The 18,001-nt window shown below is 32.4% G+C and overlaps 4 protein-coding genes across 5 annotated transcripts; 2 read left to right on the top strand and 2 right to left on the bottom strand.

Moving 5' to 3' along the window:
• Window positions 1-1,682: 1,682 nt before the first annotated feature.
• LOC139902571 (uncharacterized) lies at window positions 1,683-2,219 on the top strand. Its single transcript, XM_071885180.1, has one exon. It carries the CDS (start codon window positions 1,683-1,685, stop codon window positions 2,217-2,219), a length of 537 nt encoding a protein of 178 aa, XP_071741281.1.
• A 5,182-nt stretch (window positions 2,220-7,401) lies between these two features.
• LOC139902570 (uncharacterized) lies at window positions 7,402-10,277 on the bottom strand. Its single transcript, XM_071885179.1, has 9 exons — window positions 10,169-10,277; window positions 9,596-9,687; window positions 9,375-9,458; window positions 9,243-9,323; window positions 9,092-9,199; window positions 8,826-8,935; window positions 8,649-8,750; window positions 7,755-7,854; window positions 7,402-7,655 (listed from the first exon to the last, which is right to left on the bottom strand). The coding sequence occupies exons 1-9, from the start codon at window positions 10,275-10,277 to the stop codon at window positions 7,479-7,481; spliced, it is 963 nt and encodes a 320-aa protein (XP_071741280.1). The 3' UTR covers window positions 7,402-7,478.
• Window positions 10,278-11,265: 988 nt separating this feature from the next.
• LOC139899268 (deoxyhypusine hydroxylase) lies at window positions 11,266-14,441 on the top strand. Of its 2 annotated transcripts, none has more exons than XM_071882087.1 (7): window positions 11,266-11,485; window positions 11,817-11,938; window positions 12,067-12,299; window positions 12,815-12,953; window positions 13,032-13,158; window positions 13,930-14,048; window positions 14,137-14,441. In XM_071882087.1, exons 1-7 carry the CDS (start codon window positions 11,326-11,328, stop codon window positions 14,176-14,178), a joined length of 942 nt encoding a protein of 313 aa, XP_071738188.1. In that variant the 5' UTR covers window positions 11,266-11,325; the 3' UTR covers window positions 14,179-14,441. The 2 variants fall into 2 exon arrangements, with proteins under 2 accessions (XP_071738188.1, XP_071738187.1); XM_071882086.1 differs by having other exon boundaries at window positions 11,817-11,950.
• A 1,367-nt stretch (window positions 14,442-15,808) lies between these two features.
• On the bottom strand, window positions 15,809-17,315 carry LOC139902569 (cytochrome b561 domain-containing protein At2g30890-like). Its single transcript, XM_071885178.1, has 3 exons — window positions 17,037-17,315; window positions 16,606-16,754; window positions 15,809-16,115 (listed from the first exon to the last, which is right to left on the bottom strand). Exons 1-3 carry the CDS (start codon window positions 17,313-17,315, stop codon window positions 15,809-15,811), a joined length of 735 nt encoding a protein of 244 aa, XP_071741279.1.
• Between the last annotated feature and the right edge of the window lie 686 nt (window positions 17,316-18,001).

Here is an 18,001-nt window from a genome sequence, read left to right as displayed (position 1 = left end):
GACGTGAGTTGGGAACGCATCGATGCAGACCATGGAGGTACGAGTCGGTCGAGACAGGGACGCGGCGAGGGACGAGTCGATAGTTGACCAACGTTGACTTTTAAATATAGATACATTGAATATAGATATTTCGGACATAAATCCTTTAAAAATAGATATTTTAAAAATAAATGATTTACATATAAGATGATGTGGTTGTAATTTACATAATATATAACTTTTTATAATGCTTTCGAAGATTATAATTTATTTATTAATTTATCTTTAAAGGATAATATGTAAATCAGTATATTTCCCATCGAATTTTAAATGCGTGGGGTTTTCGTTTAATATAGGACAAGGCACGATAAAAAGTCGACTTTTAACCAACGTTGACCTGACTTTTCATGATTTTGACATGACTTTTGATTGTTGACCGACTTATTAGACATTTTTATTCGAGTCGGGACAAACTAGTCACAAAACCGCCGCACCGGTGGGCGCAAAGGTCGAGGTGGTTGCCCTTTACAACAGTGATCAACAACAACAACAACAATACCCAATCCCACCTATGTGGGGTATGGGGGAGGTTGATCGTAGACAATCCTTCCTCTATCCTAGAATAAAGAGAAATCATTTCTCCACCCCGAGTGAAACACTCCAAAGAGTAGAGAAAGTACTTTCTCTCTCTATTCGACGGATAAAGAGATTGCTTCCAGGGACCTCCGGCCAGAAAGTAGGAAGGAAAGAAAGAAAAAAAAGAGTACAACATAAAAAAGTAGAAAAAAAAAGATACAAACGAGACGCCATGAAAATGGTGAGATCAAATTTTCATGGGTTTTAAATCATGTCTGGAGTTTAATTTAGGCTCTAAGTGGCGGTAAAGTCGCCAATAAATCAACGCTTGCCGTTGACTCACTTAGTAGAGCCATACCTTTACAAGAGTGATCAATACTAAATAAATTTATCCAAATACCAATAAATAGTATGGAGTACTTGAGTACTTATCAATCCTTGTCAATACTATCTCATGTATCATGATGAGCAGACAAATATGAACAAAATACCAAAAGTACCATATGATAACAATAACATGTAGAAGGTGATATATGGACACTATTATAAGTTAATGTAGAAGGTGATATATGGACACTTATTATTATAAGTTGACACAGTTATTAAAATTTAATTAAATTAAATTAAAATAAATATGATAACAATACGTTTAATGTTAATTACACTTGGTGTAATCCCGACTACTTTCTTGCATACATCGGATTATAAATAATGTTTTTTAGTGCACTTACGCCATTTTGAAAACCCGTTATTAGCGGATTTCATTACATTTGTGAACGTAGAATTGAATTATGTACATATAATTATACGCGCAGTGTGTGTGACAAGTCGAAAGAGATGTATTACGACAACATATCACTATAACTAGTTAAACTAAATAAACTTGTATAAATTATAAAATATACAAAGTCTTTTCCATGAGCCGGCCAAGAGAATATATAAATGTATAAATATTGTTAAAAATTTAAGACCAGACATTCTCATTTTTTTCACTTAAAACCTTCATACAAACCTCACTTTCCCCTTCAAAACAATTCTTCATTTATATATTTAAAAAAACATCTCTTAATATTACTCCTTTCTTAATCAAAACTATATCTAATTAAGCTAGAAGCTTTAGTACCTCAATGGATTCCATGATTATAGGTGATCATGAACATCCACCAAAAGATTCGTTCGAAGAAGTTGATCCAAAGCAGATAGGGAGATCATACGAATGCATATTTTGCAAGCGCGGATTCACCACAGCGCAAGCGTTGGGTGGACATATGAACATTCATCGAAAAGATAGAGCAAAAATTAAGCGTAATAACTTTTCGAGTAATAGTAATAACTCAAGTACACTAGTAGAAGATCATAGTTGTTATCCACGCCCAAGATTCTACCAACCAATTTTCACAAACTACCCACAAACCTATATTTCTGAACTTCCTAATTATCAAGAATGTTACACAACATCCACATCAAGTAGTACTTCTTTACCAAGAAACTATGAAAATAATCAAGATTTTGGAGTGATCACAAGTCCATCAAGAGAGGAGAAGATGATGAGCTTAAGTTTACAATTTGGTTGGTCAGTTGGTGAAGATAAAGATTCAAAAAGACGTATTCGTGACGAAAATCAAGATGACGAGTTGGATCTCGAGCTTCGGCTTGGACAGTAAAGCCAAAACACCATTTCCAAGTTCCAAATAGGTGCACATAATTGAATAAAATTTGGCAAAAGGTATACTACTTGGGATGTTTTTTGAGGTAGAAATCTAAATATGTTGTTTTCCATCTACTAGGGTTTATTTTTAAAATGACCACCTTATGCTTATTCTTTCTCGTTAATACTTTTAGCCAATAATTAATGGCTATGTAAAGCTTGTATATGGTCTTGCATTCAAACCCTAGGTATCAGAGTGTATCAAATGCAAGAAATAGATTTAGTAAATGAAACTTAATTAGTGAGTGTTTCGATTTCAGTTTTTTACATGTCAATAATTAAATTAAATTACATTATTTGACCTGTTAAGTACTACTATAGACACTGTTTAAAAAAACTCAGTTACTTCCCCATTAATTTCTGATTATTCATTTTTAAGAGCAATTCGTTCCAATTTTTTCAAAATCTGTTTAATTAATCGGTCAACGTCGATTAATAGGTTAAAATCAAATTTGGTAATCAAAGTCGGTCGTAGTCAAAATTGATCAACATTTTAAAATGAATTTAAACTAGAACTTTATAGTTTTTGAATAAAATGAAAAATTTTACACAATTATATTAATGTTTATGTTTATCTTTATGGTAATATTCTATATTTACACATATAATGTATTAAGTACAATCCGATGAATTTTTCTGATGAATCCCCAAATTATCGATTACTCCTTCCAAAGTCTCGACCAATTAATCCTTAAGTAACGAATTTTTCAACCTTGCTCTTACATATAGACTGGTACTCTATAAATAAAGTTTTTTTTTTCTTTTCAACAAGCCAGCAACTTGTCTACTTACTTGTTTTCCAAATTTGTTTATACATAGTATAATATAAAATTTAAAGCTAAAAGTTTGAAAAATTATTACAATATATGATATATGATAGGTGGATAAGATTTTGCCTTTAATTAGGCTTGCTGATAAGGACGATTATCATTACATCTCTATGCACTGGTGGATCATAAATTTTTTTCCCGCGAGTGCAAAACCTTAAAAATTTGAAGAAACAAACAAACGGGACAAAAATGTCAAATTTTGACGTATAAATAAACTGAGCACGGAGTTTTAACATATAAATAACCCAAAAAAATCCGGTCATTGGGGACGGCCGATCCCAGGTTGCCCATATAAGCAGCCTAACTGGATTATCCTCTTATATAGTATTCCTTCCGTTCCAAAAAAATTGTCTACAATACTCTTTTGGTTTGTTTTAAAAATATTATCTTTTATTCTAAATAACAATATAAGAACTAATTAACTTTAATTAAACCCTTTTAATAATTGGAAATGCAACTTTTTAATAGAAACAAATTTACTATTTACATTTTATAATAACTTTTTTTATTACTCAAATAACTCATTCAATCAAGGAATAATAGATAATTACAAAAATATTTTAAATCTAACAAAAAATTAACCCACACAATAATTATGGGAAGAAAGAACTAATCAATTATATTCAATATAACTAGGTTTTAGAGCCCGTGAGTTGCACGAGTGTGTAAAAAGTCGTGCAAAACCGTAACAGATTATATCATTCAAGTATGTAGATAGCGAAAGTAAATAAAACGTTAGAGCATGTGCATTGCACATGTGAGTAAAATAATCGTACAAACTTAATTGATTTTCAAACAATTATTGTTTTGAGTTTAAGAGCCCGTTTTAAAAAAGTTGATCCTTTCAACCCATCATAATAATCTAACTGACCCGTTAACCTGTCTAAAATATCTCTCATGTTTGTCCTGTCTAAAAAATTGATACATTCGACGCGTCTAAAAATAAGACACTTTCAACCCATCTATAAAACTCAAATTTGACACCCAAACGGCCAAAATAATAAAAATTAAAACTCAAATTTACATTTGAAACTCAATATTTTATTTAGGGTTAAAGTCAAAAATAGGCTACAAACTTACACAAATGTACCGATGTCGCCCACAAACTCATTTCTGTCATATTGTCGCCTACAAACTTATAAAAAATGTGCTGATGTCGCCCACTATACTTTTTTTACCTGTAACGAAAACAATTGATGACGTGGCTTCTAGGTAGTCATGATACGTCAATGATAGATCGGAACAGAAACTGAAAGTATATGAGCGACATCGGAACACAACTGAAAGTATATGGACGACATCGGGACATATAAAATGAAAAAAATAAGTTAAATAATTAAGTTTATCGGTTCAGCAGGTAACCCGTAACAAAATGTTAACATTGGTACATTTTTATAAGTTTGTAGGCGACAGTAGGACGGAAATGGATTTGTGAACGACATCGGTACATTTGTGTAAGTTTGTAGCCTATTTTTGACTTTAACCCTTTTATTTATGAGAAGATCTTTTGTTTCCTTTCATGGTAAATTAACACAAGCTAAATTACGTTTGTAATAATTAAATTACCTTTTTTTAATCTTAAATTTTAAATAATTAAAGTTGTAATCGTGCGGTACCAATTTACACCGGATTATTTTAAAATATTTGATAATGATGATGAGTAAACCCATCACGAGTGTTTCATTCAAGAGTAGAATCATTATATGATTCCTTACGAAGAATTTTAATTCAAATATTACAATCATAAAATAATAGCCCAATTTTATCTACAAAAATATTGAATCAAGATCGCATATAAATTCTATTAATTAGATACTATTATTTACTCCAGTTTAATTAAGAAAATGACACGTGTGCTAATTTAATTTTAGTTTAATTAATAAATTGACACGTGTGCAAATTTAAATAAGATTAATTGAGAAATTGACACATAGAAATATTGGCACACGCTTTACATAGATGTATATATATTTAATATACTTGCCAAATATTGTGAAACTGGATTCAATGTGTTTGAAACCCCTTAGAGTAAGATGTGGACTACCTGTGAACAAATAAATACGGTAATAATTTATTTACTATAAATTTACTATAGGTGAGTGAACCTCTTGCTTTTAAAAAAAACTATAGGTGAGTGAACCGGAGAACCTTATATATACGGAGTAGTAATACATTAGCATACAAGTGATACAACTTCAAGTGCAAGATTACACAATAAAATCTGAGACACGAACGTCAAAATGAATTCATCAGGAGTTATATTTCTGGTAATTATAAAACTAAAGGAACTTAATTATTTTTTATTTTTTTGAAAGGCAAGTTTGCATCAGTCCGGACCGAAGTCTAGTCATCATTTGCACACACACGCGCGCTTTCGGGCAGGAAACCCGAACCACACTCTGAGGATCCGACCCTTAAACCATCCCGAGGGGCAGGCGGGCCGGATCTTAGTCCCGGAGCGGGTCGGTAAAACCTTCCCTTTGGGCCACCTTCAAGGAATAATGTTTCAATTCCTAGAGCGGGTGACGAGGTTCGAACCCGAGACCTCTAGCCCTGCGAGTACACAAGTGTAACCGCGGTACCATTGAAACAATGCTTCGTTGGTAAAGGAACTTAATTATGATACCCACTATTTAAAAAAAAAATTTGGTTAGGGTACTAGTTTATTTTATCTGATTTAATACAACACTGTTTATCATAAATTCATTTGACAATTACCTTTTCTTTCCTTTTCTTTTGTTTTTGGATTATATGATATAAAAGAATTTACGAGTTAGAACTGTCAACAAGCACCAGTGGTCTAGTGGTAGAATAGTACCGTACAGACCCGGGTTTCTATTCCTGGCTGGTGCATTATCCTTTTAAGTTAATTTTTTTAAACAAACTAATAAATAATTAAAATTTTCAGATGAGACTTATATCATGAAGCGATGGTGTTTCTGCTAATTCTTTTTACTGTTCTTTTTCAACTATATTACAAACTAGTGAAATGACCCGTGAAATCACGGGTTTGTTTAAACGAAAAAGTTTAATAATATGTTTTATGTTTTAAGAGAATGTAAATGCATAAGTCATTTAGTTTAATTACCCGTGGAACACCGAATTCCGACTAAGAAACTTGTCGTTGTTTTTACAAATATATTGATGTACTTAACTTGGTCAGAATAAATGAACTACCTTGATATACTTAACTTTGGCATAAAAGCCTACATCACAACCTTTTATCGAGACATGTATTTCACATACATATGTAACGTAATTAATCTCGTAAAAGCACTCATATTTGAATAATAATAATATAATAACCATAATTATAATTATAATAAATAATAATAAACTTTGTTTAAAAATTGAGTATTTATATTTTTAATAATTATTACTAGTAATAACAAATGTCTCTTGATATTTTTTTATATTAAAATACAATTATTATATGAAGGTTGTACAATATGCTTCAAAGTTTGTACACGTTTATGAGATGATTTGTAAATGATTGTACAATTTGTTTTAAAGTTTATACATATGGTCATATGAGTGTTTTATCATAAGGTTGTACATAATGCTTCAAATATTGTATATATGGTCCTGAGGGTGTTTTACCATAAGGTTGTACATAATGTTTCAAATATTGTACATTTGGTCATTAGGGTAATTTATCATAAGATTTTACATAATGATCCATATATTATAAAATTAACATGTTAATATTTTTACTAAATATGATTAATTATTTTAATGATATCATCACGAAGACTTATAATTTTTTTTCTTTATTTTTGAATTTTTTTAAGCTAAGATCATCCTTATTTATGATATCATTAAGTAGATTTAATTTAATTGTAAAAATAATTCTATTTATGACATCACCTACATGACTTCACAATTTTTTTTTCTTTTTAATTTTTTTTTATAGAAGGAAAAAAGATAATTATTACATCATCATTTTAAGATTATAATAGAACTTATAGATTACAATTCACTTACAAAAATAAGTTGTTTCCAAATATCATTTGAATTTTCGAAATCTGGCATGTTACCAAATAAACAATATAAATACAAATGGGAGGCTTGATGCCCTTCTAAACCAAGTGTCTCAACTCTAGCCAAAACAGTCAACATTGGTCATAAGAGGCTCAAAATGGTTACAACTGCAAGGGTGCAATGATATGTTAGTCGTCACATGTTATATCTTGCAAGCAATTTACGCAGCCATCAATGAGTAACGTTAAACCGCTTAAAACATATCAATGATGTTTCGAGCTCATAAGAAAAATAATGATGAGTGAGATGGTATACGACTCGAACAACCACCACAAAAGATACTTGAAACTTTGAATAGTAACAAAAAATTTGGTAAGTAGTTATCGGACCGAGTTGCCGGGCTTTTAAGTAACTTTAATAAGCAGAACCACCATGACAAAGATACATGTCATTACAAACATCATAAACCATGTGAAACATGATGTCTTGAAACCTTGTGAGTATATAGCCGTAGCTCGTGTATTAACATGCCCAGTGCTTGCCAGACTATGCTCAACCGCCTTTTCAGTTGATTCCAGAATCTGCACTCAAATAGCACCCAAAAATTTGATAACAAAATTAGTTTAAAAAATGTGTAACTGAAACAGGAGTATAAATGTATAATGTCTCTCATGACTTACTCGTTCAGTATTATGAATGGATTTATTCATCTTAATACTGTTCTCTTTAAGCTGTCGAGCTAATAGCACCATTTCATCCGTCAAATCTTCTTGAAGCTTCCTGTTCGAGACAAAACCAGGTTAGCACTTGGTAGAGGTGGCAAAATGAGCGGGTTCGTTGGCTAATGGGTTCAAATGGGTAAGTATATGTGGGATGCGTTTGATAAAGCTGAATGATTTAGCGCTGAATGGTTAAGAATCTGAATGATTCAAAGCTCTGAACAAAGTTTGTTACGAATGAAAATAAGTTGTTTATTTGAATGAACGATATTAATAGACTAAAATTACCTTAATAACGTGTTACATGAATAAAAAATTCAATATTCATGTTGGTTAAGTGTTCTGGCTATGATTTGAGGAGAATATTACTAAAAATTTAGACTCTTAATGGTTAAGAGAGTGTTTTAGCTCTGATTGGTTCAACACTGAATTCTGAACCATTCAGCACCATATGTCATTCAGAGGCTAGAAACAAACGCACTGAATGCTGAATGGTTTAGCATTCAGCGCTGAATCATTCCATTAAGAGGCAAACAAACGCACCCGTAGTCTCAAAATAAGTCAGGTTGACCTCAAAACACTTTTCGTCCAACATTTATAGCTCTTTTGGAAACAGTTAGTGTTCCAAATATAATTATAAAATTATCAAAATTATATTATTCGAATATTAAAATAATGTTAGGACTAAAATGATTTCAGGAAGTTTTTGCATTTGTGGGTGACTTACACATTTGACACACTCCTTTTGAGGCTTTTTGTGCATAATTTTACCCAATATGGGTCAAGACTATAAGTAAACAGGTCGAGATTGCCACTGCTAGTTTATTAGTTATAAGAGTTTTAGGCATTAAGTACCTGTGTTTTGTGATATGTGTTTGTGCTTCAGCATCCAATTTGACGGGAGATGAATCAGTAGATTCAAAAGGATCATGGCCCCTGTGTTCAGCCGATGAGGATCTGTTAAATCATGATGAAAATTTGAAGTCAAACATCAAAAGTCAAACTCAGTAATATTGTACACTCTCTACTTACACAAGCCTTCTTCTTAACCCTGGCGATGTAATAATTTCTTCTTCTTTTTTACTGACGTTTTCTTTCGTAGATGTATCAACTCTAAGCTCATGAAACGCTACGACATCTGGCTGCCAAATTGTAGAGAAATATATATATATATATATATATATATATATATATATATATATATATATATATATATATTAGTTATATAGTATTATAAAGCAAATGAAGCCTATTTATGAATTATACTCCGTAAGTATCACAAAACGAAATGAACATACAACAGGGGTAGCCAATTTAGCTGCAATAGCTTCAATCTTCTCCGAGTAGTCATTCACTGAAGCTTTTGAAAGTCTATGGACACAAAGACAGATTACAATCCTATCATGCTGAACATTATCTTAAAATTTGAAAAAATGATGGAGGATCAACCTGACCCGACCCGACCCGAACCCTTTCAAGTTTCAACATCAACTGTTTTAGACAAGCTACCCGCCCAACCCATTTTGCCACCTGTGTGAGATACTAATACCATAACACAGATGTACAAACAAACTAAGAAACAGTTAAGAAATCAGGCCTTGGTAATCCATCAGAAGTATGCTCTAACGCGATCTGTTCCAACTGTTCTCTTAAGGTAGCAACATACTGTATATATAATATATACATATATCAAACGCACAATCTATAACGTCACGAATAACATTAAAAAGAGTAGACAATCATAATGGCAACTGAAAAAAGAAGTTAACTTGATGGGAGTTTTTAAAGGACATAATACTTACATGCATCATCTTGACTTTATTTTGTTGCTGTGGAGCAGCTGCAAGCAATCTTTTTAGATTTATTTCAGTTTTACTCACTCCCATCTTAATATCTTTAAAATTATAACATAAAAAATTATAAATTATATATAAGAAAAGATATTACTACAAGACATCTACGTTCACAGCATCATAATTTAATTTTACATGGTTCGTTTATGTAAAATATGAAAAAAGATGTAAAATTGGGATAATGAATGCAGAAATGAGAAAGGAGAAATTGTTTATGATTAATATTTTGGGATTATTGAAAAAGAAGGTACCTTTTAGGGTTTGAATGAAAGCAGAGATTAGTAGGGATCTCTTGGTGTGTAATTTTATTATTTAATGAAATTGTTGTTTCTATTGCCATTAAAAGATGATCGCCGGTTGCTGGTTTTTCTCCGGTGACTAATTTATCGGAGATACTATTTTTGGTTGTTTGGTTTTGTTGTTTTACATTGTCCAGGAAGGACCCTTCGTTTATCAGATTTCTGCTCCTTGGACCTTGAACTTTCCGATAAAATTTTTGGTTGTTTGGTTTTGTTGTTTTACATTGTCCAGGAAGGACCCTTCGTTTATCAGATTTCTGCTCCTTGGACCTTGAACTTTTGCTTTTGCTTTTGAAGTATCCTACAACAATCACAGTTATACGGAGTATCATATTAACCAATCACAAAAAAAAAAAAAAATAAATAAATAAATAAAAATAAAAATAAAAATTCTATTATTCTCCCTCATTCTTCTCACTTTATATGTACTACACTCAATACGTGAACGATTATACATTAAAATTCTTGCATGTTGTTAAAAATACTTAATAGAAGATGGTGTAGACGATCTAACTGAAAAATGTTTTGCGTAAATATATACAACCTAACGGAGTTAGTGTAATTGTTATAACCATTTTCCATTTTACTCCAAAATTTGTTGCTAGTATAGTTTGAACGTAAGAAATATTTTGAAGTAAATTGTTAATATTGAAAATTCTACGAGTCCTCGCCATTTAAATCACATTTTTTCATATGAACTATGATTTTGTCGAATCAAAAGCTCAAAAATTCGTAAAATAAAAAAAATACAAACTTCACCAGTTAATCAAATTTTAGGGAATACTACCTATATAAAGCCCCGCCCCCACTCATAGAAAACTTAATTTCACACCACTATTAATTTTAAATTTTTTTAGACTAATTACCAAAATATACAGAGTAGTTTATACTTAGATCTACGTGACATAATCGTTTTATCAGTGACCGTTTTTGATATTTTTTTCTCATGTTGGTAATAGTATAGAATCATATAATTAAGTAGGCATTATCTGAACGGTACTCCAACTAGTCTGGGTTCTTAGAGGTCACTAGTTTGATCCTTGACATTGTCATATGGCTAGATCGATCCTCTAGGGTTTTTTTTACCAGGTTTTCCCCTAACATGTGTGTGACAAATGATCGTAAATGTGGTTAATTCTCCTAGGAGTGATATCTCTGTTTAAAAAAAAGGTATACGATCCTATAATCAAACCTTTCAACGCAAAGTCATGTTATTTTCAAAGTATAAGGACCTAATATGAAAATAAACAATTGCTGCAGTCGTAAGCTAAAAACACAAAAAATCACGATTAAACTTTCTTCCACACAATCTAACGTTCTAGGGTTTTTACAATTCCAATATCTTCATCTTCTTAAATCACTTTCACCTAAATTTGAAAAATGGCAGTTGATTCAAACTCATTTCAAGTAACTCCAGAAACAGAAAAATTTCTATGCGAACGATTATTAGATCAATCTCAACCAATTTCCGAGCGTTTCAGAGTCCTATTTTCTCTTCGCAATCTTCGTGGTCCTGCACCTCGCAATGCTCTCATCCTTGGTTCGTTACAGTTATTGTTGTAATTATTATTTTATTTTTTAATTTAAAACACAAAGTAAATTACTTAAGTACCTGAATTTTTGCTTGATTTCGTGCTCATGAATTTTTTTATTTGCAAGTTTTAATTAAGATGTTTTTTTATTGCGTGTAAGCTAATTTTTTTCTTGGAAGTTTATTTATTTTTTTTTCTTTGAAGTTTATGAATGATTAAATACTATAAGCCTGAAAAATAAGTTTAACCAAATACTTTATTAAACATATAATCACCGTTAAGTATATTACTTAATACGTAGTATTATGTTTAAGATATTTATAATTTTGTTAACTGCAGCAACAAAAGATCCGTCGAATTTGTTAGCACACGAGGCTGCTTTTGCCTTAGGTCAAATGCAAGATGCTGATGCTATTCCTGCTCTAAAGCTTGTTCTTAATGATTTTTCTTTACATCCAATAGTACGCCATGAGGTTCAGTTTATTTCCACTCGTTCTTTCTATTTGTTCTTAAATGTACCGTGCCGTCATTGCTTGTTATGGTATTTGATTTTTTTTTTTTTTTTTTTGTAATATGTATGAACGAATAGGCTGCTGAAGCTCTTGGTGCGATTGGTTTGGAGAGTAGTATTTCTCTTTTGAAGGATAGTTTAGATTCTGATCCCGCACAAGAAGTTCGGGAGACGTGTGAATTGGCTTTATCACGAATTCAAGAGATGAAGAAGGTTGGTGATGACGATCAGTCGTCCGCAATCGACACATCGCCGTTTCTGTCAGTTGATCCAGCTGCCCCTGCTTCCTGTTCTTCAGTTCCTGAATTGAGGTTTGTTGCATTATGCATATTAAGTTGTAAATCTTTGTTTGAGGTTTCAATATTAAGTTATCTGATGATAATTGCAATGGGTTGAGTTGGTTGTGATATATCCAGCCTATCGAACCCCTTTTGACTGTATTCAACCTGCATGTATTGTCACATTTAGGCGCTGTTTGTTTTTTAAGATGTTTTTGTCTGAATATCTGTGGACCATGTCTGTAGAGAAGATGTGGCCTAAAGGTCTGTATGTTGCTGAATGATGAAGATTATTTTATGTGTTTTTATGTCTGCAAAATAAGTAAATCATGTCTTATTTCCAAGTTTGCGAGTTTGCAGACAGAATATGACATTATTTTATATTATGTCTTCAAAAAAAAAAAAAACTGTGTAAAAACGTACGTCTGCCAGCGCCCAAACATAAGACCTAATAAGATCTGCACACTGAAAGCCAAACAACACCTTAATCTTAACTGGCTAGGGTTTGATAATTGATGGTATATATCGTGGACTATTATATTATACAGGGAAGTCATTTTGAACGAAGAAAAGGGTATGTATGAGAGATATGGTGCTCTTTTTGGACTCCGCAATCATAGAGGTGATGAAGCAGTTGCTGCCATAATAGAATCTTTAAATGCAAAAAGTGCTTTATTGCGACATGAGGTATGGTTACTATTAATTTTTAATATTTGGCCTGCTCTTATTCTTTTTTTGGGCAGATTTACAATTCTTGAGTTTCAGGTTGCGTATGTCTTGGGTCAGTTGCAAAACAAGGCTGCCTCAGATGCACTATCGAGTATACTTAAAGATGTGAATGAGCATCCCATGGTTAGACATGAGGCTGCCGAGGCTCTGGGTTCTATCGCAGGTTAGGTTACCATTGTCTATATGAATTCTAAACTGTTAAATAAGATTAATGTCATATTTTGTTGACCGTAGGCTTATGATAAACTAGTAATATGGGTGAATAAGTAACAGCTTTGGGTCAAAACGTGTACTCTATATTATAGGTTCGGTAAGTTGATCTTGGTCGGTTTTGTCAAGAAGTTTTATAATAATATAATCTAATACTTCGATTAAAATGGTTTAAGAAGTTTTACGTGCTTAACATTTAATGTTGGGTTACAATCTGTTAAACCCATTTGACCCGGTTTCTTTTATAACTACATTCGTTGGTTTTTGCAAGCTTGCCCCGTTAGAGAAAAAAACTAACCCTATAGATCCATTATGAGGGAATAAGTTGAACTTGCCACCTCTTAACTATATTTAGGACCACGTAAGTTACTTGGGTGATGTTTGTTTTTTAAGATATATTTGTCTGAAGATTTGCGGACCATGTCTGTAGAGAAGATGTGGCCTAAAGGTCACTATGAATAGTAAAGTATAAAGTATGTTTGTTTTTATGTCTGGAAAATAACTTAATCATGTCTGCATCAATTAGAAGCATATTTCTAAGTATGTGAGTTTGCATACAGAATAAGATATCAGTCTGCAGTAAAAACTTCTGTGGACGTGCAAACCTAAGACATAATAAGATGCATACTGAAAAACAAACAACACCTTAGTGTTTTTTTGAAGTTAATGGCGGTATTTGGATCCCGAAAAAGTTAATGATTCTAACATTTCAAAATATTGATAGATGACCAATGTATCTCTCTACTTGAGGAGTTTTTGAAGGATCCGGAGCCCATTGTTTCTCAAAGCTGTGAAGTTGCTCTAAGCATGCTTGAATTTGAACGATCTGGCAAATCATTTGAGGTAATTATATTGATTTTAATTTTAGTTTTACTCATCTAAAGAAGTTTGATTTGTTTTGGGCTTGATCGATTAGTTTTGTTTTTTGTAGTACTTCTTTATGCAGGCACCTCAATTGCAGGAGACAGCATGATGCTCCACTTTATTGTGCTTTTGTATCATTTTTCGTTAGCGCTGAGCTGTTAGATACTTGGTGGATGTTTACAATTTTTGAACATATATAGTGTGATATCCTTTGCATATGACCTTATTTAGATGTCAGGTTTCACAAAAAAAATGTGAACATTATTAAGTGGTAGATCCCTACCAATAAGTCACAAAGTAGATTTTTCTTATAATTTATTCAGTGTACTTGCATCTTAAATCTTAATCAATCAGCTCTTATAAGTTGGTAATGACATACACTATGTTAGAGCTATCCATTACTATTATTAGTTCAATGTTCGGATATGAATGTTAGCCATTGTGATCGTTTTTCATCGGTGGTAACACCACCTTATTTTTATTCATACGTCGCTAAATGTTATATGGAGTAGAACAATTTAAATCATATTTTGATAATGTACGGTTGAAAAATAGTGGTGTAAAAATCGGACTTCGTTCATCATACATAATCCACAAATGCCACCTTTTAATGGTTTCTCATATGGTATTTAACAAGGAAAAAACTCGTGCTTTGCTGCGGGCACTGTTGTAAACGGCGTCCATTGCGTCCGTTGCGACGCCCGTTGCGGCGTTTTGGTGGCTAAACCGTTTCGACCCCGTCCCATTTTCTTATAAGCCGGTCAACGGTCAAAATTCAGGTCAAATGCAGGAAAAATTGGGTCAACGCCGGTTAAAAGTCAGAAATTCGGTTAAAACCGGTCATAAGTCGATCAAATCAATCAAAATTGACTTAGTTTAGTATTCCATTTTGTATTATATTAACACTAATAACAATTATAGGTACAAACTTGTCAACGAAAGTTTTTTAACTCTAAAATATGTGTAATATATATTCATATATATTAAAGTCAACATTAGTCAACATCCGTTTCGACCCCGTCTCGGCCCCGTTTTTTCCGTTGCGACATTTTGAAGTAGCTACTGTTTCGGCCCCGTCTCGCGTCCTTTTCAACCTTGGCTGCGGGGTAATTTTAGTCTGTTAATCTCTTAATTGAACATTGAACATTAAAAATATAAAGGAATCAAAAAGGAAGTGAAGAAAACCAGTAATAAAAAAGTAACGAAAAAAGTTTTCACAAAATTGGCAAATTACCATTTTACCCTTGAAGTTGGTTAATTACAGCCATGCCACTATGAACAGCCTCATGGGAATTAGTATATAGTTATAGTTATAGTTATAATATTTAAATGATACATAGAAGATTAAAGAAACACATTGGATAACATTAATTTTCTATAAGGATGGATACAAAGACTCAAAATGAAAAAAAATAAAAAACATTTCTCAAACCTTTAGCAAATTTACATCAAATCTTTAGTTTAGAACTTTAGATCAAAATCCCTAATTTTTATGGCTCAATTAATATACTATACAAAATTCCATAGGTTTTATGAACCAGAACATTAACTTGACTTCCATACATATCAATATCAAATATGCACAACAACAATACTCAATCTCACGTTGTGCGAGACATTTATATATATTTGATATAGCCTACCACATTAAAGCACGATAGGACACATCAAATATGCACAATATGATTTTTTTTTTTTTTTTTTAAAAAAACTCTAATCTATTATACAAAGAATTTCAATCAACATGAATTAACGTTCCGTTTTGCCAAATTTTCTTGATTGTCCGTTGGTTGTATTGTAGTTGTAGGTTCATTACCCCGATTTACCCCTTGTTTCAGTATATACTGCCATTTCTCTTGAAACAAATACAGGAATCCAATGCATACGATTTCAGTTGTGTAAAAGATAACCCAAGGTGTTATACTTTTCGACGTTCTTTTCTGGTATGCGTGTAACCCTGTGTAGACATTAATTATCCCAAGTAGTGAAACTGTGGTTCCTATCATCCAATGTGCAAAAAACCATACAGTTCGTCTTTTATCGTTCCTGAAACATTGAGAGCAATCATATGACACTACTTCATTCAGTGAGTGTAACTGACATTAGAGGTGGCAAAATGGGCTCATCTGACCCGTATTAGTACTGGTCAAAATCCAGTTGACTTGACTAAAAACACCTTACGTTGTCCATTTTTTGTAAATCATAAGTAGTTAATGCATAAATTATGGTCGCAAGAACTATGTTTTTACGACAACAATAATCACATTTTGAAAAAACAATACTCGACCCATTTGGGTGATTTGAAATGCAATTTAACCCATTACTCGACCCATTGGGGGGGGGGGGGGGGGGTGGGGTGGGGTTTACCGTCATGCCCGGGATTGATGCCGGTTTCCTCCTGGGCACACAGTTGGGGCTGGTATAACTGTGTAGGAGATGAACGCGTGCGTGGTTAAGTCCCCTGGTGATCCTAACAGCTGTCCAAAAAAAAAAACCAGAATGGACCATATCATAAGTAAATGAATCACAACTTCACCTTGATGGACGTAGAAGCCCACTAAGCGCTTGCAAGAACACAAGCCCATAAAGAGTTACACCAAGTATTCGATGCGTGTTATTGAACGTGTTGCTGAAATTCTTTACAGATAGTACAGCTCCTGCTGTTACAAGAATCACTGATAGTATCTGCAGTGAAGAAACTGAAATTTATTATTTTTTTCTTTGTTCTATTTTTAGAATACTCTTAACATTGTTTAATAAAGATAGAATACAGATTAATCTAGTATAACTGTCTTATCCTTCCTTTAAAGTTTTAAGATACTCATTACAATCTAATACGAACAAGGAATTAACTAAGTATCATCATTAAAGTTAAAAAGTGGCATTATAATGTAATCAGTAGGCTAATGACTTTATGCTAAATGATTGTAAAAGCAGCAAATTTGCATCAAAAAGACGAATACTTGCCTGAGTTACAATATGTATGAAAAATAGAATTCTTGATCTTCTTCCACGTTCTTCTGCGTTCGAAAATCGAATAATCAAAATCCCAACAGGAATTAAGAACCCCATTGAAGCCCAGAGAAGAAACGCATGAACAATTATCTGCAACGAATATCTATGATCATTAATCATTTTTCTTTCTTTTTGGAAATGGTCTTGAGATGAAGTAATAACACTTGGAAGAAGAAGAAGAAGAACAATAAGAATAACAATAAAGTTTGAAGCTTTAATGAAAGATCCCATTTGTGTGTGGCTAAAAGTATGTGTTATATGGATGTGGTGTGTATCCCTTATTAGATATACACATTTAGACAATTGTGGGTAAATCTTGTATATATAGTTAATCAATCAAGATTACTTCATCTGATTGAATATAAAAAGTTGATAGATTGTGATTTGAGATAATAAAGCAGATGTCTTTGCATGGAGAATGATGGTTTCTTGAAGGGTTTTAAAGTTGGTATAACTAATAGACAAATGGTCCCACAATAGATTATATTATCTCATGAGGGCCAGTTTTTTAGACCACTTTTTCCTGTAAAAAAAATATAGTGGAATTACAGAACAAATTGGTCAGAATTCAATCAATATGTTTGAAAACAAAAAGATAATGTTAAAGTGGATCTGTGAAATCTTCTTTCTCAACTCTTCCCACTAGTTGGTGCGCGAACGTTTGCTTGTTCAGTACAACTGATCAATGCAGTTGTTGATTATAAGTTTTAACTAAACTAACGGAAACAGAGTTACATTTTGAAAAGCTAGTTAAAATTAAGTTTTGCAACTTTTGGGTTCTGAATTCTACTAGTGATTGCATAAAAGTCACTTGTGGACCTTGTTCACCAATAGAGCCACTTATTCTCAACATACTAATGATTACTTTGAGACTCAATTAGTCCTATGATACCACCACATGTGATTTAATAATAAAA

This window comes from Rutidosis leptorrhynchoides, chromosome 3, assembly GCF_046630445.1.
Source record: "Rutidosis leptorrhynchoides isolate AG116_Rl617_1_P2 chromosome 3, CSIRO_AGI_Rlap_v1, whole genome shotgun sequence".
In the NCBI taxonomy this organism is placed as follows: domain Eukaryota; kingdom Viridiplantae; phylum Streptophyta; class Magnoliopsida; order Asterales; family Asteraceae; genus Rutidosis; species Rutidosis leptorrhynchoides.
Note: the sequence above shows the minus strand (reverse complement) of the source record. Positions and strands in the feature narration are given on the sequence as shown.